Source organism: Argiope bruennichi, chromosome 5 (genome assembly GCF_947563725.1).
Source record: "Argiope bruennichi chromosome 5, qqArgBrue1.1, whole genome shotgun sequence".
Classification (NCBI taxonomy): Eukaryota; Metazoa; Arthropoda; class Arachnida; order Araneae; family Araneidae; genus Argiope; species Argiope bruennichi.
The window spans coordinates 22300546-22322402 of record NC_079155.1 but is presented as its reverse complement, the minus strand read 5'-3'; the positions used below and the strand labels follow the sequence as shown (position 1 = coordinate 22322402).

The 21857-nt window shown below is 29.7% G+C and overlaps 2 protein-coding genes across 8 annotated transcripts in view; both read right to left on the bottom strand.

Moving 5' to 3' along the window:
* The window catches only part of LOC129968917 (SEC14-like protein 2), a 44128-nt gene extending 32159 nt beyond the window's left edge, over positions 1-11969 (bottom strand). For 2 of the 3 annotated variants that reach the window (XR_008784446.1, XM_056083261.1), the window contains exon 1: positions 11881-11969. The gene's annotated coding sequence lies outside the window, so the exon portion shown is untranslated. Of the gene's footprint in view, positions 1-15; positions 130-11880 lie in introns of those variants that run through there. The other variant, XM_056083262.1, reaches the window with a different exon arrangement.
* Positions 11970-20469: 8500 nt separating this feature from the next.
* LOC129969153 (retinal-binding protein-like) overlaps positions 20470-21857 on the bottom strand; it is a 73857-nt gene continuing 72469 nt past the window's right edge. For all 5 annotated transcript variants that reach the window (XM_056083584.1, XM_056083583.1, XM_056083582.1 and 2 more), the window contains exon 13: positions 20470-20736. In XM_056083584.1, coding sequence (XP_055939559.1) covers positions 20630-20736 — 107 coding nt within the window. In that variant the 3' untranslated portion in view covers positions 20470-20629. The remainder of the gene's footprint in view (positions 20737-21857) is intronic.

The window sequence follows — 21857 nt, the reverse complement described above, 5'->3', positions numbered from 1 at the left end:
AAAATCCAGTGTTACCAACTAAGCCATTTACAATATTTCTGCAAAAACAAATTGCTGACTCAGAAAATTTGTTATCAATTCCCTCTCTTTCGAAAGTGCGAACAGTTTAAGAAATGAAGGGCGCTTTCACCCAAATCTGGTGAGATTTTCAGTTTCTTTGGTATCACTGATTTATTTTTTTTATGATTTATTTCTCACCATATTTATTTTTTTCTGAACCTGCTTGTTTTTATTCGTATTTAAAATTTTAATTCACAAGTGCATTTGCAGTGTAAGGAAATTTTTATCACCGAACTGGAGTGCAGTGTTTGATAAGCAATTCAATGAAACATGATTGGAATAAATCAGAAAAATAAACACCGGGATTTTTCTTCCCTTGTAATCTTCTAACATACTATACCGCCTTTCATGTTTGTCTACGTCGAAAAGAGAATAGATAATAGATGGAAAAACGGATTTTCACTGACCTGATTTATTCTAAAGGATGAAAAGTCATAAACAGGTGGTCAGGGGGAGGGGATTTAAAGGCCATATTACATAAGAACAGATCTCTTCCACCGTTTTTTTTTTAAATTCTAGAATGATAAAATGTAAACAGTAATAAAAAAAATACTGATATATGCAATTGGACTCCAATTTAATGAATCCCTATTTACAAAATTTCGCTATTTAACGAATTTTCTTCGTCCCCGATGAAAATGAAATGAAAACCCCCGATTTAACGAATAATATACCTGGAATTAACGAATTATTTCAACAGTCGATTTTTTTTATTAGTTTGAGTTAGGAAAATATTATATTACTTTTCAAATGACTACAATATCCATCTTCATCCAGAATTAATGAGTAATGAGTAAGTTCTTGCAGATGAGTATGCCACGTGAGTTTCACGAGTATAGGACAAGAGTGCCCATCCTGATCTGTCAACGTGGACCATTCGTTTCTAATCGGTCAACGTGGACCTTTCCATTCTTATCGGGATGCTCGGTTTTGCCGAACGTTTGATTTTTTAAACATGATGAACTATAGCAATTTGCCGGAAAAGATAACGTTTTTCATTGAGAGTAGAGTTTAACATTTTAAGCAAATTTGACGATAGTGTTGGACCGCATAATGTCTTAAAATCTCCGCATTGATTTTAACAACAATTGTTAAGCATAGTTGAAAATAGTGAAAACGTATATAAAGCAACAGGATGTAAATCTTCTTTTCATAAAAGCGAAAAAGAATTTCTTTGAGTCCAACATCAAGAATATTGTCAAATATTATTTAGTATATACGTTTAAAGTTCAAAGTCGATGTAGAAATTTTTGTTTTGTTTTGGAACCCGATATTACGAATAATTTTCGATTTAACGAATAATATTATCGATCCCAATGAATTCGTTAAATAAGCGCCCGACTGTATATATAATTTAAATTATGTTATATTATACTGATAGCAAACTTTGAGATCCAGTTCGGGACAACTATTTGATTTCAATTAATAAATCAATTAGTTCAAAATTTAGATTAAATATTTTAAGCAATCTTAATGGCTTGTCAGCAAATATTTTTAAAATTCAAATTTTGAAAGCAATATAACTTACACTATCTTAAAAGCCTTACAACTTTTTACTTTCTCATAAACAAAACAGAGAGAAAGAATTATAGTCGTCAAAAAATTCAAACTGGAGATTTCGACGAATATGCACGTTTTAGATTTCCTTGAGTCTGGAAAACACGTTTCTGGAATTATGTGTGTCTGTCTGGGTTTGGTTTGGTTATATTAACGTCCCGTTTGAAGCAACACTAGGGCTATTTTGGGACGGACCTCGTCATTTGGAACCGCGGTCAGATAACGAGGACGACACCTGAGCTGGCACCCCCCCCTCTCCACACAACACCACTCCAGCGGGATGACATTTGGTCATAACGGATTTAACGTGCAACAGACCCCCTTACACGACGGTCACGAACCTGGAACCCACCAGTTCCGAAGCCGAGACCTTACCACCAGGTCACCGCGGCCCCGTGTCTGTCTGGGAAGACAATACCTCGAAAACGGTTTGGGCTTGAAAGCTAAAATTTGCATATATAGATTAACGCTTACAATTGTAAATTTTTATCGAATTTTGAAGCAAATCCATTTAGAGGAAGTCTGTCTGTCTGTCTGTTCCAGTACAAGTGAACTCGATAGCTAGAAACACAAAATTTTCGGAAGATAAAATTTGACACGCAAGTTTAACAGTGAAATATAAATTTTTTCAAAATTTTTTTCAAATGAATCGGTGAAATAGTTTACCGTCGGTAGTTTATACTTACACATAAGTGTAAACATAAAAACTCATAAACTCAGTTACTTAAATAAATGAAATTAGGTATATCATCCTGTGACTACATTTCTAGTTTTCTGTCAAATTTGCGTATCAATCAGCCGGCAAAAAGACGTCCAAAACTCTTATTATCGAGATAGTCGAGATCGAAAAATGCTAATTCATGTCAAAGATCTATTCCAGAATGCTAAGCAAACTATTTGCAACCATCTTCAAAATCCTTAATTTTATATGGAGGAAGGGGAATAAGATTTTTATGGGAAAATATGGAAGAACATTTCTGGGAAACCACAGCCGTTGGTTGTTTCTTAAGTTATGTATTTCCTTCATTTTCTGTCTATATCTTTATACCATTACAGCTCAGAAAAAAGCAGCTGTGTTAAAAAAAAATGGCGGAATTTAAAAAATATTTCATTATCGTTTATCGTTAAACCTTAATCACAAGTTCAACAAAATTTTCGACAATTTTATTTAAAAAATGCCATATGATGAAACCTATTCCATATGGAACAAGAAGCCGAATCTTCATATCTTGACCATCAAAAAAGGGATAAAAAAGTTATAATGAATTGTTAGTAGTAATAAAGCAAACAATTTGAGTTACACTTGCAAACGATTTAAGTTTATGTCATTGTAAAAATGTTTGGAATATTTTTTTAAAAAATAATTTAATACAGATAAAATTATACGGTAAAAAGGCGTCATCTTTTTAAGAGATAATTTTTAAAGTTTCAATTTGATGCAAAAGATACACACACACACACGTGGTTAGTTCTTTATCCGTAACTAACTATTGCTTAGCGTTTTCTCTTTCGAAATTGCTCAATGTCACTTGGTCGTGTTTCAAGTTGCGAGATGTCACGTTGCATTTTTCTTTCTAGTCAATTCTTCCATAGACCTGAGCATCGAGGAAAAAAAAATATGGACACAGTTTTTTACTAATTACTTCTCATTTATTTTTCCAGTTCTCCTGGATGACTGTTTATTATATATAATATAGATATTGATCAGTATTTTTAATAAACAAAACAAAAATATTTTTGCTACAAGAAAACATAGATTGATTTATACTGTTTGTATCATATTTGTTAATATAAGTATGTTCACTAATTTGTTGCGAAACAAATACAGACGGGAAAAATATTTATACATAGTAATACTATATGTTTAATATATCTCAGAATTTATTTCATGATGTGAGAATGAAAACTGATAAAATCTAGAAATTTGACATTTCTTCTTCATTAACTGCTCTTTAGAACTATGGAATTGTGTCATTATTCATATGATGATATAAATGAGGACTATAAGCATCCATTTGCCACCTCCTATTCTAATTTCATTGTTTTAACCCCGAACTTTAAACTCATTGCCTTTAAACAGACTCTTTTTAAAGAGGAAAAAAATCACATAAGATTAGATCAAAAGAACAAAATAATTTTTAAATATGGGATCATGATATTTTGATGTGTAATTTACTTCTGACAGAGGCTTGTGATTTCTCGTTTTATCAGAGCTTTCTCCGCGGATTCCAAGTTTCTATAATCAGCAGACAGAATATGTTTCTCGCAGTACAAGCAATTTGGCAAGCATGCGTCTAGCTGAATTTTTTTCTCTCTAAGATACTGAAATAAAATTTTGCTACAACGCTTTATTTGAATGTAGGTATATTATGAAATATATATTTCGATATTTTAACGATTTTTTAATGAAAAAAAAATATAATTTTTAATAAAAATTTTGTTTTATTCAAAATTTTTAATAATTCCAATTTTTTTTAGAGTCATTGATAATCGCTTAGTTCAAAACACAGCTAAATATATTAATTATGTAAAATATAAAAAGATTGAATTATATTTTTTAAAATTTTCTATATAATATATGGTGTAAATGTAGATTTTGTTAAAAATTTATGTAAAAAATGCTGATAATCTCAGGGTGAATGAAATCTTCGGTGAAATTTTACTAGAATTCTTAATTTTATTTCGTATTGTAAAGAAATAATATTCTTGATTAGTTATAAATTTGAATAATATAATCCAAAAGCTTTTTAATTATAATTATTAATTAATTGAAATTCCAAAAATTTGCTCTAAGATATACATTTTAACTTTACAATTATGTACATGCTACGTTTGTTAGCAGCTAATCAACTTTTCGGCTTTGATGGTGCCAACACACACACACACACACACACACACACACACACACACACACACACACACACACACACACACACACACACACACACACACACACACACACACACACACACACACACACACACACACACACACACACACACACACACACACACACACACACACACACACACACACTCGAACACGCGAGCGTACATAAATTCCAGAAATGACTTAAACTTATTCTGAACAAAGAAGAAAGTTCTATTTCCATTCAGTCTTTAAATATTGGACTTAAAAGGATTTATAATATGAAATTTGCAGTAACAAATTCCCATTTTGCATTGTTTATGTCTATCAAAATTTTTTAAAGGGATGAATTGCCTCTCCTTTGGTTTGTCAAATGGAGATTATTATAATTATTATCTGCATTTAATAAATGCATAATAACTATTGATTAATCATTATGCAAAAGTCTGTTAAAAATATGTGTTCGACTTCAAATTATGAGGTTTATAGTAAGAAGATTTTATCAAACATTAGAATCTGAGAAAACAGCACTTAATTGGTATAAAATTATACATTATGCAATATTTATAAATAACTATATTTTTCAAAAAAATACAATTTATACAGAATACAGTTTTAAAAAAAATATACATAGGACTATTTAATTACAGATTCATTGTCTAACAGGCATTCTCTACAGAGCAAGATAACGATTCAAAATACCACAACATGCCTTAAATTAATTTTCGTACAGGTTTAGAAAAGGTAATTAAACCTATTAAACAAAAGTAACTGCGGAATGTAAAGTATTTTATGTTAAATTAAAACATAATTTGCATTTGCAAATCTTTATTAGAAATAAAGATAAATATTAGAAGATGTTATTTCTGTCATTTCAAATGAAATTAGATAATTTGTTTCGCCAAAAATTTTATGCATTTCTTCAAAGTGTTTTTAAAAATCACAGAAAGGTATTTTTTTCATAATTTACTATTTTTTTAACGAATGATAAGAAATTTAATTACATATTACATTAATTACAATTACATATGACTTATGGCTCATATACTTATAGCATTTAATATATAGGAATCTATTTTGAAAAATGAAATGTAAATCTTCATTGACCCTTAAAAGCATGTAATGAAGTTTTGAATTAATTTTTAAATATCCGGAAACACACAAAAAATGAAAGCATTAATATGAAAAAATCCAGTTATTAAAATTAGAGTAATATAAAATAAATTTTAACTAAATCTTTCTCTTTTCTCTAGTTTTGGTTAGTTTAAATTTAATTTGCTAAAACAATTATGAGCGCCGTCATATTGTTTGTAACGTTGTAACGTCATATAACGTTGCGAATGCTTAATAGAAACCATTTTTAATGATCAAAGGTTTCCATATTTAATTAATTCTCATTTTACATTTCATAGCACTTGTGAACTAATTTCGAAAACAATCTATTAAGTATAATGAATTTCTTTAGTATATGAAGAATTTAGGTTTTCTGTTTTATTTGTATAAATAATAAATACTAAATTTAGAAGGACTTGAAAATTCTTAATTAAATGCGAAAATCGATCGATTCAATAGAAATAAACTCACATCAAAAATACTCACCGAGTCTTGTTTACCATTTAGAAAAAATTCCTTCTTCTAATATTATAGTCAGTAGAACATTTTTTAGTTAAAACATCTAAACACGTACATCGAAAGTGGGTATTATTTTCTCCTAATCATATTCTTATTTCAAAGCATTTTCATTGGTCAGTAGTTTAAGATAGTCGATTCAATAATCGATTCAATAGGAATAAACACACATCAAAAATACTCACCGAGTCTTGTATACCATTTAGAAAAATATCCTTCTTCTAATATTATAGTCAGTAGAACATTTTTTAGTTAAAACATCTAAACACGTACATCGAAAGTGAGTATTATTTTCTCCTAATCATATTCTTATTTCAAAGCATTTTCATTGGTCAGTATTTAAGATAGTCAAGGAACAAGAAAAAATAGTTAAATGTTTTGCCTTTGTTGTTGAATACATTCATACAATTGGTGAACTTAAAAAATAATCGCCACTATTTGACTAAAATAGTTATAAGATTTAATAGTTTTTGAGAAAGGGAAAAATTAGAATAATACATAGTAGATAAATATTCAAAAATTGCAACATAATAGCATAATTGCATAAATTAGAATAAAACCATTTCATACAAATGGCTGGTTAACAATAGGTTTATGCTATTTGATAGTTAAGACTTTCCATTTTACTAGTACAATTTCCTCCTTTTTGTGAACGACAGAATGAAATTACGATAAAAATTGTTTATAGTTATTTTACCTAATCAGTTTTAGGGAAACTTTCCTCGCGAGAATATGGGATCTGCATTCTAAATCAACTACAAAAACAATTATTTCCGAAAAAAACACACCGAGATATTATTGTGTTGTATAATGATTTATTGCAATGACATTTGGATTTCAAAACTACGTGAGATGGTTTATACAATTTTCAGCAATTATAAGACATTGAAATATTCAACTGATAAAATACACCAGTTTCCAGAATTCCGCCACGCATCGAGTGCAGATGAGGATACAATGAACAATCAGTTTTGCGATCATGATTGTGGGATAATGAATCAGAGATTCTTAAAATATGAAAGCTCAGTTTTGATTACGAATTTTGAGTCGAGAATATTACCACTTTTTGACACTATGCGTTCACTAATATGTTTGTAAAACCAAAATTGTTTTTTTCTTACTCTTATATGAAGTATACTAATAGGAAACATTATAATCGTTAAAAGTTCGACCTCGAGGAATTGATGAGTTTTCAAATTTCTGCTCTCCCTGTTTCTGAAAAACACTATTTTGGAATTACGTCTGCCTGTCCAAAAACGTTTTGAAATAAACGTATGAAATACATATATAGTCTTTACTCCAAATTTGCAGGTTTTTGAAAAATTTTTGATGGTATTTTATCTATATATCTATAAAAAAAACAAAAAACAAATGAACACAATAACTGCAAAATAAAAAAGAGATAAATAGATAAGATTTGGTTGAGATTTTTTAATATCTAAATTGTAGAACTGAAATTAAATTTTGAATCAAATCTGTGTAGTGGTTCTCCGTATATCACTCTGTACTTTCAGAATCATGTAAATATGATAATTAAAAAACAATATGATTTTAAATAAATGGAATTCGGGATGTGATCTTGCTACTACAATTTTAGTTCTCTGTCAAATTTTGGGTTCCAATAGGTCTGAAAAAAAGTCAAAATGTAGAAAGACGAGACTAATTATAACTTCGTTATGAGGTACATGAAAATAATAGGCGAGTTTCAGGAACAGTTATTTAATTATTTTCTAAGTTCCACAGTACAAAACAAAACAAACACGAACACGAAAATACACGACACTCACTTCGATTACAATATAATAATGATCCTCAAGAAGGATCATGGGAAAAAAATCTTGATGTTAATAAGGTAACGCCATCTGTTGTATCAAAAGAGAATGTAGTAGAGTTATGTAACCGCTACAAAAGTCATATATTCGATTTTCTAATACATATGTATAAATAGCATGGCAACGAATAATCGCAAAAAAATCGACAAATTTCGATTACGTTATGAAGTACAAAACTCTCATGTTTGGAACTCTGAACATAAAAATCAGAGCATTGATCGCTTTCATGGCCTTTTCTTAAATTTACAATTTTATGTTGGTGGGTGGAGGTGGATAAAATTTTGCTTAAAGAATATACGAGATAATTATGGGGAGATCACACCTGCTGTGTATATATATATATATATATATATATATTATATATTTTTTAAATTTTGGTTATTTCTAAATGTCGTTATAATAAGATTAAATGCATAATAATAAAATAGCATTAAAACATTAATATGATAGTAATAATAATAAATTATAATAAGATCATATTACCATAATAAGGAAGAAAATATGCATTTCATTTTTTAAACAGTTATTAGGGTTTATTTTTTTACTTTAAATTGAAATAAAAACATGCAACGTCCAAAATGTATTTACCTGTTGCAAGAACCTTTCAAATATGAGTATTATAATTTTGTAAAACAGAACTATGTAAAGATTCACCATATTTTAAACTAATTCGATTTGATCAAACATAATTGTAGCATCGAAGACAAAAATGCACAATTAGATAAACAACTTATAATTAAAAATGTACATATACCAGATAATAACGAATTTGCCATCAGATTTTTCAAACTAAAACACTTACCCGACAAACACTGTGTCTTATGAGGCATCCCTGGAATAATAATGTATCCAAAATTTATTCATCCCTATTAACCACAAGATATTACAGAATATTTTTATAATTTTATTCGATATATGACTGTCTCACAATATTGGTAAGGTGTATTGCAATCGTAGAGACCATTTTATTCAAACTATAATATCATGGTAATGTTGTTATTTCAAACAGTGTTATTTATGCAAGTCACTGACAATAGAATAATTTATATATGTTACGGCCAAAGCCCGAAGTCCAATTCGCGAACTGGCTAAGAGGTTTGGCCAAAGTCCGAAATACTTGCAATTAATATTGTATTTTCTACTTTGGCTGGCCATTTCGCAAAGTGGCCGGGAATCCTTGGCCAAAACCCGATGTGATAATCTATACTTATAAATAAAGTTCAATGTATGTTTGTGTGTGCGCGCGCGCGCATGTTTGTGTGTGTGTGTGTGTGTGTTGGCGCTCTACAGTCCAAACCGTTTGACATACAGTTATCAAATTTGGAATATATATATATATATATATATATATATATATATATATATATATTGAAGGTCGGGAATGTGCACCGTGGAGTGATTTTTTAAATTTTTTAATTAGAATTTTAATTAAAAATCAAGCGTAATTTCGGCGTTTTGTCGCTATAACCAGAAAATATTACAGCACAAAATCGATTTTTGCATCAAATTAAGGCTTTTTTTTAATTAAAGCTTAAAATTTAATTTATAAATTATGCCTAGATTAAACTATGCTAAAATTTAATCTGCACGAGCACGTCAAGTTTAAAAAAAATTGCTTTTATCAACGTGTTGCCATCACATTGATAGAAGTTTAAATTAAAAAATAAATCAACTATTATTGCAAATTTAATAAACAAAATTGTAATTTTTGGCAGGTGTCTGTATAAAATGAAAAAAAAAATAAAAATAAAATAAGATATTTTCTGAAAAGTAAAAGAAGTTTTCTATGAGCTTTGACAATACCTATATTATTAATTCAATAAAACAATTTAATTTAAGGCAAACATAGTTTAATATACTTAGGATAATCATTCTAATCAGCTACTATCAATTAATTTGGGACATACATTTGCTAACAAAATGGTCTAAAGGAATTGAATAATTATTTTTAATATAACTTTAGTCAATAAATGCTCCGATGAATCACGAATTTTAAATTTTTACATAGGTCCTCTCCCCTTTGAATCATATTTAACAAAATATTCTTGAGACACCAAAATTTTTAATTAAAAATCAACCAACTAAATCAAATACTAAAACTGACTGATTTATGAAATTTCAATATCACTCTTCTATAAAAATTGGCGATTTTAGACTACTTCATCGACTGTCCCAATGAAGATACGCTAATCCTCTGCAGGGTTTCTCGACAATGATTGGCCTGTGATTATAAAAATATTGATTGTTCTAAAACTGATGGATAAAAACTTCATAAATCGGTCAGATTCATCGCAAAAGATAAGGACGTTTATTTATTTATTTAAAAGTTGGTGTCAAGAGTATTTCGCAGAATATGATTCCTTGGGACCAAAGGATTGTGTAAAATTTAAAATTCGTAATTTATTGACTGAAATAAAATAAATATTTTTATTTGCATCGTCCTTTTGAAAGTAAAAAATTAATTTTACTATGAATCAGAGAAATTTTCGTTGAATAATTCTTTAAGATATTATATAAATTATTCTGCAGTGCACATATCATTTCACTGCCGAACGACTCTGATTTCAATTTTCATATTTAAAAAAAGACATGGTTAGCTTAAATATAAAATGCTTTTATATTGATTGCAGTTTAACATTTCCACTTTAATTTAAACTAGAAATTTTATGGATACTGACAGAACATTAGGGAAAGTAGTACAATGAAACAGAACTGTTTAAGGCCTACATAAAAGTACAACTGAATCATATAACTACCAAAATATGAAGCTCAAAAATATTTTGCAGAAATAGCTACTAAGAGAACAAGTTACATTAATTGAAAATTTTAGCGATCATTAATACTGGTGAACCGGCTGGTCGCCAAAGGCGAGTAGTGGTAAATAAATGTAATAACATTCTTGTATAAAATATAAATAAGGACATGTTGTATGGGAAATTCGGCAGATGGTGCCAACAAAGAAATGTCCTTAAATGATATTAATAACAAAACTAGTTGTCCTTCATATTTGTTTTAATTAGCCCTTATTTTTGCTATTTGCCTTTGCAAAAAATTCATATTTTTTGAAGCGATATTTCTGGAGACAATGTGATGTGGGATCTTTAACATTACGTCCATAGAGCAGAAAAAGACTAAGGATCACCCTTAAAGGTAATTGAAAACTGAATACTCAATTTGCCTTTGTATTCATACACGATACGCAACGCCTTTGCTCAAGATATAATTCGTTCATTTTGAAGGGATCAAATCTATTCTTCACGCTATCACGTTGTTACAGTATATACTTTCACTGAATAATTTCTATTATGACTTTAATATGAGAACAGAACAACACGAGATCATATTTTTATATATTACAAGCTTATTTTTAACTCAGAGGTATCACTTATATTTGAATTCGTTTCTGAAACAATAGTAATTAAAAAAAAACAGTACACAGAAGTACTCATTTTTAAATACTTCATTTTTAACAGAATGTAAAACAATCTGCTCGATTCCTTTCTTCCTACTTTGGCCGATCGTCCCAAGCCATTTCGCGAACTGGCCGGCCAAAGCCCGAAATCAAGAAAAGATCGGACACTGGCCGGTAAATTTACAGCAACGCTGGCCAGATCGCGAACTGGCCGATTTGGGGCTTTGGCCGTAACAAATACATTTTTTTATTTACATACTCCAATTAAAAAAATATTTTGTACTTACAATTTTAGTTCATACCAAGGGATTTTAAATAATTTCCTCATCCTCGCCAACTTCCAGGATTCTGCCGTAGTCATTCTTTCTGATCACTTACGTCAAGTTTCACCCTTTTAAACTAATTCTTTTTTGTCGTGAATCTTACTATAGGAAGGGGAGAAAACTTATTGGCTTCAGGGGACATCTGAAGCTCGCGGAAGGTTAATTTTTAATCAGGTATATTTAAGAGAAAAATGCTTACCCGTTTTTTAGTCGATGTAGCGCTAAGCACTGCAGCTTAATCAACAAATAGAGGATTTAAAATATGATATCAGAATGTTTAGAAGATCGGTCGAAAAATAAGACAGGGTTTCAGCTGAATACCATAGAAATCGAGATCTTATCTACTGATAAATCGGTCGTACTTTGTTCGAGTCTTATCTTTTTATAAATTTTAAAAGGGAAGAAATGTCCTGAAAGAAGAGTACAATGGTATAATTTTTATACCTTTTATTCTGTAAAGTATTTTTCTGCCACATACTAAAACCGGGCAGATATAATATGTAATATGGATTATATATAGCAAAGATTTATAAAACACTAGAAATTTTCGGCGACCACCTGAATTTTCTAAAACATTATTTATATTTAAGTTAAACTAAATCTTTTATGTAAAACTTGATGTTCATAATTCCTTCAAAAAAAGTAAGGAGTTGCCCAGTGAAATCGAATTCCATGACATCACAGTGTCTTTATTAGTTTAAGAATCCTAGTAATTGGTTTCAAAATGTACATTGTCATCCGCGGTACTGAAACTTCACTTTCTTACTCCTTCTACAAACTAAGCAGATGAGTAGCTAAAACTTTCTTCTTTAGTTTTTAACAACACAAGAAATCATTCTATTGAATATTCGATGGAACAATGAAATTTCATTAATAAGATGTAATTTTTATTAAAAATTACGTAATGAAATTGTCAAAATTCAATAAAAATTGACACAGCAAGTGAATTGATGTCGTTAGAAAAAGCATTTTTAAACTTTTAAAATGGTATAAAAATTATATTAGAACTATTATATTTTTAGAAGTTATAGCCGAAAAAATATTAAAATTCAACTTTATTTAATTTATGTTTAGTTCAATGCAATTAACTTTGTTTTATTTTTAATTCATCAATATTCAAAAGAAAAAAAAAAACAGATTTTCTTCGAAGTGTGCATTTTTACCTTCTAATATATAGTTATTCCTGATATTACAAATAGGAGTTAAATTTTAAAAACCTCAAACTTAATTCAATTCAAAGAAGGGGTAGTATATACTTTTAAATTTTAAGATAAATAAATTCAATAAAAATATTATGATCAGCCCTACCAAAATTAAACATCATTTAACACCTAATTAGATATTTTTGCATTGTAAAGGATTTAATCTTCATCTTAAATTAGTTAAATTTTTACCTAAAAATTTCTAATAGTGGACATTCAAAGGGTACCAGAGATAGCGAAAATTTAAAAAATAAGACAGACTATGACAGCAATTGCTACTAAAATTACTACTAAACCACTACCTAATATTCACATATCAGAAATACATTAGCGGGGTTGAAATACTTAGTGGTTTGAAGTAGGGAAAATCTGATTTCGGATATGCTCGGATCCTGATATTCAAATTTAAGTTTCCCAATAGTTCCTAATCTAAAAGCTCTAGATCTAAAGGTATATTATGCAGAATGCGGACACACACAGAACAATGTATAAAATACAATATGAATTAAAAAGTGTTTGTCAAAAAAAAAAATGAAGGGTTTTCAGTGGAGTGTAGGTAAGGAAGGAAAACATAACAATTTTTTTGATAACCAGCTTATCCTTTCTGCCATATTACACCAGATAGGTTGATATCTATACTACAAGACAAATAAGGAACTCATGGGGACTTGGTACAATCAAAAGAATTTTCCAACGAATGATTTTCAGTAAAAACCTTGAAGCTTTTAATGACCGATTGCCAACCATGCTATTGTTGTTTCTTATGGCACTTGTCAAAGACAAGCCGCTGTCAGTGATTTTAAGCCAAGAGTTTTAGCGTCTCTTGTTTCATTAGCGCAATCTAGGGCCAAGAGTACGCCTCAGCAACTCATGCGTAGCAACCTTTTTTACGGGGCGGACTTCATTCACGGATCATAATTTAGACCTGAATCAGGGAACGATCATCTGTGAACCCATACCCCCAGTAGTATTGTCTCGAATTGAAGGACTTTGTGACCACGACAGATGTATAAGTGCACCCACCTTATACACGGAGAGTCTTCGATCTGAGGGGTTCAAACTTGCTAACCAAGAGTCCAACGCCCTACCAACCAGGCTATCCCGGCCTCCACCATGCGAATAATTTAGTCAAGCCTATCCACTTTTTATGAACAACGTCTTATCTTAGCTCTATTTGTAATGAAACTTGAACAATAAATATAAAGAATTCCGATTAAAACTGTTAGAAAATTAGAGGAATCAATCCATTTGTAAAGCTTGCAAGCAATGACAAAGTTTTGTTTTACAGTATCTATAAAAATTTAGAATGATGTGGTGGGTGGAAGTATATTTATTTAGGTTATATACCATTATTAGGTATCATATTTAGGTTAGTAATTTCATATCTATCTCTATTTATAATGAAGCTGAATGTGTGTGTATATGTTGACATTCTATTGGTCAAACTGTTTGGGAAATATATACTTTAAAAACTGAGAATGTGAAACCTTTTAGCCATATTTTAAAATTAAACAAAATTTCCATAAATATTGTAAATAAAAATCGATTAGTAGTAAATTAAAAAAGAAATTATCTTTTCAATGATATATATTATTTAGTATAATTTTTTAAATATTTTTAATCAATTTTGAAAATTTTTTGCATGTTTCTTCCGACAATATACTTTATCTTTATTTATAATAATGATGAATTTGTGTATGTTTGCATTCTATAGGCTAGATATCTTGTTTGTGTTTGCTTACCTTACCAAATCTGATACATATATATTTTGAAAGGTGGAAATATGCACTTTGGAGTGAATTTCAAGAAATTTTAATTAGTTAAAATTAACGTTTTGTCATATTTTCAGCAGTAACCTAAAAATAAAACAACACAATAATTATTTTTACATCATTTTAAAACTAAAACAATATTTTTTCAATGGTATCTATTGTTCCGTAGTATGAAATGTTTCGAATTTTAATGAATTCAAAATTTTTTGAAACTTATTTTCTCAAAATATATTTAATTTAAAATAAAAATAGAATTTCACATTTCATTTAAAATAAATAAGAATCTAGCACAAGCACGTTGCACGTGAATGAGAAAAAATAATTTTCATCAAAGTGTTGTCATCAAGTTAAAAAGGCGTTTTTCCACACTGTTATCGCATTATTCAATATTTTATTCATGAGGACGTACTAAAAAAGTTTTCATAATTTTTTTTTATCTTCAATTATTTTTTTATTTGTTTAGTTAATCTTAATTTAAATTTATTATATTTTCATAATTTCGTCAAGAAGTATAAAAACGATAATTGCTTTACTTTTGAAAGACAATTAAAAAGTTTTTTTTAAAGATATTCTACTAATATTTGGCTTAACTGATAATTTTAGTAAATTGGATTTGGATCTATTCTTACATTCCTCGTTGAATAATTTTTCTTTCTCCCCTTATAGTTTTTGCAAACGTGGTTCTATTAAGGCAAGCCTGTAACTGAAATATTTGAAGTATTAATTGGAATATTTGAAGTTTATAGTTTATCACTCTTAAAAGTAAAATTCAAATTTTAGATGAAACGAATAAAATTTTGAAAGGTGTATATCACAATGAATAGAACTGTAGAAGGCTTCTTTAATTAACAGTATAAGATTCGTGAGTGTTAATGTCATTTTTAAAAATACTTTCACGCCGAAGTCATTAAATTACATACAAAAGATTCAATTGAAATGTTTCGAAATCCCAATATTTCAGTCCAATCAACAAGTAAGACCCCTCGCAGAAAAAAAATCCCTTCTTCGAATCCCTGCCTGATTGTGACCCTTGAGAAAGTCTTCAGGCGGGATTCATAATTCCTTTTTTGAATCTATATTTATTCTTTTTGCTTATATAAGCTTAATATTCTTACAAATTTGGTTTTATATATATATATATATATATATATATATATATATATATATATATATATATATATATATATATATATATATATATATATATATATATATATATATATATATATATATATATATATATATATATATATATATATATATATATATATATATATATAACCAATCTAAAGTAAGAAATAGTTTGAAAACGAAACTAAAATGAAAACGAAACAAAACAGTTTCGAAATCGCAAACTAAAATTTATTACCTGTTCAAACTAAAACCAAAAAAGAACTTCATAGTATTTAGAGAGCGCGACTGCAGCTACTTCTAAAACACAGATGAATTGATACAAAAGTATTAAAATCAAGTTAATAGGAAAATAAAAAAAAAACCAAATAAAAATTAAACCAAAAAAATATAAAAAAGAATCCGGTCTCAGGTCATCCTCAGGCAGGGATTCAAAGAAAGGGATTTTTTCTGTGAAGGAAATTCAGACATTTGTCTAATAATGATTCCTCGAAGACCCGAAAATCCAATGAAATTAGGCCCAAGAGATATACCATTTTAACAGAAAGGAAAATACAAAACAACAAATTAGAAGAAAATAACCACTACTAAGTAAAAATACAATAATAAAATAACAATAAAAACAAAAAAATATCATAAAATAGCACTAAAGGAAAAACGAAAAGGCAAGAAATACCATCTGCATTCAAGGAAATTTTAAGCTATCGATTGTGATTCCCGCTTTTTAAAAACACTAACGTTAAAAAAATCTAAAGGTAAATTAGGTAAAAAATTGTAGGCTCCCAGCGCCATCTATTGAGTGATCTAATATGCAAGAAAAGTTCTATTTTTATTTATGCCAAAGGATTAATCTCAAACCATACCTTGTTTAATTAAAAAATCGACATTACATTAATTTATAGGAAATTCATTTTTAATTAAATTTTTAATGAGGTTGTTAGATGCTTCAATATAGGAATTTTTATTATTGCAAACCCTTTTAATCCTGTTAACTTGTGAGAAAAATAGATTTTTGAAAATCTTAGAGTTTAGATTGGAATGGTAGTTACATAGTTTTTTTTATTTTAAAGTTGAATTCATCCCTTTTATCGCATATACCAACTATTGTTTTATCATTAGCAATTTCGATTTTTAAATCCAGAAAGGTAGCCTCAAGTTGATTTTTGTTTGTTTCTGTTAGAATTAAATCTTTTGGATAGCAATTAGTAACAATATTAGTATTGTCGAAGTTAATCAAAAGTAGGTCATCAATATATCTCCACCCGTTTATTAAATTATATTTAATTATTTTTTTCTCATAGTAATGTAGGAAAATATTAGCTAAAGCACTTGAGAAAGCTGTTCCCTTTGACTTGTTTATAAAAATTAATACCATTAAAAACGTAATTTTCAGTAATATTAAAATTACATAACTCAAGCCAGTTATTTTTAGTAATGATATTTTCATTTAAATATTCGTCATATATAAAAGTGCAGACCTTTATTAATTTTTCATGAGGTAGATTAGTGTATAAAGTTTCGAAATCAAAAGTATTAAGTTTATTAATGTTGTTATCTTTAAGAAAATCCAGTACTTTTTTGTTACTAGAAATAATAAAGTTGTCTTCATTTTTTATTTTGTCCAGGATAGTTTTTAAGTATTTAAAGAAATGTTTACCCGTATAGTAATTATAACTGCCAGTGCTACAGGTCACGAATCTGGATTTTAATGGATTTTTATGAAACATAAAAGTTGCATTAGAGTTATATTCATTAATTAAAAGTTCTTTATAATAATATTTACAAATTAAACATAAATTATTTGCTGATTTATTTATTACTGTAATAACAAATTTTTCTTTTAAATTTTTTATTCCGTTTTTTAATGTTTTACTAAAATAAATCCCACGTTCTTTAGATCTTTAGATCTGAATCCCTGCCTGAGGGTGACTCTTGAAAAAGTCTTCAGGCCGGATTCTTTTTTATATTTTTATTTGATTTCTTTGATTTTCCTATTAACTTGATTTTAATACTTTTGTATATATATATATATATATATATATATATATATATATATATATATATATATATATATATATATATATATATATATATATATATATATATATATATATATATACATATATATATATATACACTCACACCTGAAACAGAAAACCGAGTTTTGCAGCGTTTTGCTGATACCTCATCGACAAGCACGCGATCAATTGCAGTTCAATTGGGTATTCGGCACGCTGGATGTTTGGTGCCACAAAAGAAGATGCAATCTTTCCTACAAGAATTTTATTCTCAGATTTTATTTCAGACCTGTTGATTGGCTGCCATTTTCCCCGGACCTCAATCCCTTGGATTTCTTATTCTTGGCTAAACGAAATCTCTTGTTTATCAGACACCTTTGGATACAGTGGAAGATCTCGTAACACGGATCGTCGTCGCTGCTTGAGAAATCGCAAGCACACCTGGTATGTTTGAATGCGTCCGGCGGTCCTTTAAATATCGGTGTCGGTTGTGTAATGACTTTCACGGCCGCAACATTGAGTAATTTTTATAAAAGTTTCCCATCGTCTCCTTTCTTAAATTAAAATATCTGTGCTGTAAATGTATGCTGTATCTGTATTCCGCCAAATAAATTTTCAGCATCGTTTGCGACTTTATATTTATTTCTTTGGAAATTCTTATCGCCTTTTTGACTACTATCACTCCTCTGAATTTTTCGGTAGAATTTTGCAATACCTTCTGTAAACACCGGTGTCAATGTAGCAGCAATGTTTATCGGCAAACATTTTAGTTTTTCTTGAATATTTTAAAACCTCCTCCGTTTTTTACTCTACAGACTTATATCAAATTAAAGAGTATAAAATTCTTCACATTTTCAAGGTTATTTTTATTAAAGTTTAAATGTTTTTGAAGATAAGGGTTCTAAACTAGTTTTTCGTTTTCAATACTTTACGACCCCCTGGTTCATCAAATAGGCATGTTACTTACATAAAAAATAGCCTTTAAGAATGTGCTTTCACTTAAAAAAATTCATATTTGAAACATAATTTATTATCTTTTGATTAATTTTTTACAGTTTCCAAAAGTTCTCCGATTCCCTATATTTTTGCAATTTTCACCCCCTAAACGTCGTTTAGGACCCCATGTTGTAAGGTGATTCTTTATCCTCTTGATGCCTACTATCACCCCTCTGAGTTTGTCTGTTGAATTCGGCAACACCCTGTATATATATATATATATATATAATTCCCAAGGTTTTAACTTAATTTAGCCCATAGTAACTTCATTCTAAAATATTCTCTTATTTACTGATCGCATTCCACTTTTCATATCTAAGTAATTCAAGAGAAGCTTTGTAAGAATGCTTTAGTCAGCGGTTCCCACGCTTCGAGTGAAATGATAAATATCGCTGATCTAAACAAATTCTTTTTTTAAAAGATCCCTGTGTTTCCTTTACTTGTGATTGACATGTGTCAGAAATCCCTATCAGAATTTTAATAATATATTAGCACTGTGAAGGCACTGATATTAGCTGTGTGTTTGGCATAGAAATAAATATTATAGACTGCTCCTTCTTTTGGAATAACCCTAAATTTTGACTAATCATTGTGTCTTTTCAAAGATCTGAAGCATCAAAAATGTTGCAAAATATAGCAATTCATAGAGAAGGTGGTTCTTGGATAAGGTGTTTGTAACCGGAATATCAGAAGAAAGTTACGATAATGATGGAATGATGACTTCTGCAAATGTTTCGTCTTAGGTATGACAGCTGAAAATTTAGAACATTTCGCAATATTTCCTACATTTTTTCGCAGCCTGTCATTAAAGACAAAACTGTGAAATTTCATGAATAAAATTGCTTGAAGTTGTAACATTTTGACTTACCTTCTCATTTTTCAATTATATGCTAATAAACATGGTCAACAATTCTATTTCCTACGACTGTTTTCCATTTCCGAAATGGCTTATCTCAACCTTTTCCAGTAGAATGCTAATAAGCATTTGCAATAAATATATTCCCTACGACAGTTTTCCCTTTCCAAATTGGCTTATCTTAGGGAAAGACCCCTCCTCGATCATCGAGGTGGATTGAAAGAAAAAAAAAAAAACAGAAATGGAGGGAGAAGGTATGTTGGAATCTTTTGGTAATCCCATAAAGAACATATGCTAAGTCAAACCATCGATTATTAGTCATAATTTCCAAATGATATGCCTGCCCCATGTTCTTTATAACAAAAAAAAAATAATCCTCGAATCTATTTATGATAAATAATGCTTTAGTTTCAATACAGCACACGCATTTATAAATAGCCTGGTTGGCAGGGCGTTGGATCGCATCCGTTAGGTTGTGAATTCGAACCCCGTAGGCAGACGACTCTCCGTGTGTTTGGTGGCTGGTGTATGTTTAAATATGTTGGTCACAAAGTCCTCTATGTTGAGAATAATACCACTTGAGGAATTGGTTCAGAGGTGATCGTTTTTCTGATTCAGGTCTAAATTACTATCTGTGGATGAGTGAATGAAATTCGCCCCGTAAAAAGGGTTGTGACGCATGAGTAGCTAGGCCATACTCTTGGCCCTAGTTGGCGCTATTGTAAAAACAAGAGACGCTCACTCGGCTTAAAACGCTGACATATAACTGTCAGCGGGCATGTAAAGTGCCATGAGTCACAACACACACACACATTTATAAAACACAACACACATTTATTTGAAAACAAAACCTATTTTTAAATGCATACAACAAAAGAGGAATAAGCTGATTATGAAAATGTTTATCTTATTCGACTTGTAAACTCGCACGATATTTCCGAAGAATTTTATCCGACGATGACAGATATTTACATCACATCGCCTCGTAAATATCAACACTTGTTGGAGGTCGTATTTCAGCTTTGTAATATATTTCCTTCGAATGAATCCAGCTGAAGGAGTTATCGAAAAGGATTGTATCTGAAAAAAAGGAAGATTTTACTTAAAAGCAATTAATACTGGAATTAGGAAACACTTAATAATATAATATTAATTTGTGAAATTGATAATATATTTTGTTATATAAAATACTTTCCAAAATCTAACAAAATTCAGCGATCATGCAGATAAAAGTATCAACTTATTGAACTGTTATTCAATAGAGCTGCTATCTTCAACGATTCGATAACTTCACGCGATCGTGTGATATAAGCAGAACGCTAATAATATAATGCTAATAAGTGAAAATGCGACATAAGGAGATTAATATGGCTAGTTTTACTGTTTCTATAGTTTTATGATTGAAAGAAATAATCAAACTTAAGCTCTGATGGTCGAACAATGCTCTAGGATGAATAAAGCGTCAAACGTATTCATATTGAATTAGATTTGTAATAAACAATAAAAATGCTAGGTGTTTATTATAATATAACATGATTACCCAATTACTTAAACGGGTTTAGGAAATATCAATTTAAAGAAATAGTTATCTTGTTTATTTAGGAATGATAGGAAGAATAACATTTATTTTCTTGTCTTCAATGGATACATTCAATGAACTTGAGTTGAGGAGGATTGGTGAGAACCGAACTCGCAACGTTTGGGTTTGTAGCCGAGTAACAAGACCACTAGATAAAAGTGCGCACTCCGGTCCGGAAGTTGTTATTTGGCCTATAAACTTCACCACAGTATTCTCCATCCAGTGAGTCGGAGGTGAGACACACGATATGTTGCTGTATCGGGTGTTGAGTCTAATGCGCCTGTACCCATTTGTGCGCTGAGCATTATGGCAAGCGTGTGCGTGGTTGCTGTTGCGTCAAGTGAGTCTGACGACTTTGGGTTGCTATGTCAAGTGAATCTGACGACTTATGCTGCGGGTCGATGGTGCCACAACAGCTGCACGAAGGTTGCGTTTGTGTTTAATGCCAGGGTCATCAAATGTGGAAGGTGAAATTAGCTGGAATAGAACCTGGGACCTTGTGGTCCGCAGCCAAGCAATAAGACCACAAGACAAAAGTAATTATTCGTGTCCTGTAGCTGTTATCTGGCTTATAAGCTTCACCACAGAGTTATATATAAAGGAGAATAATATTTACTCTATT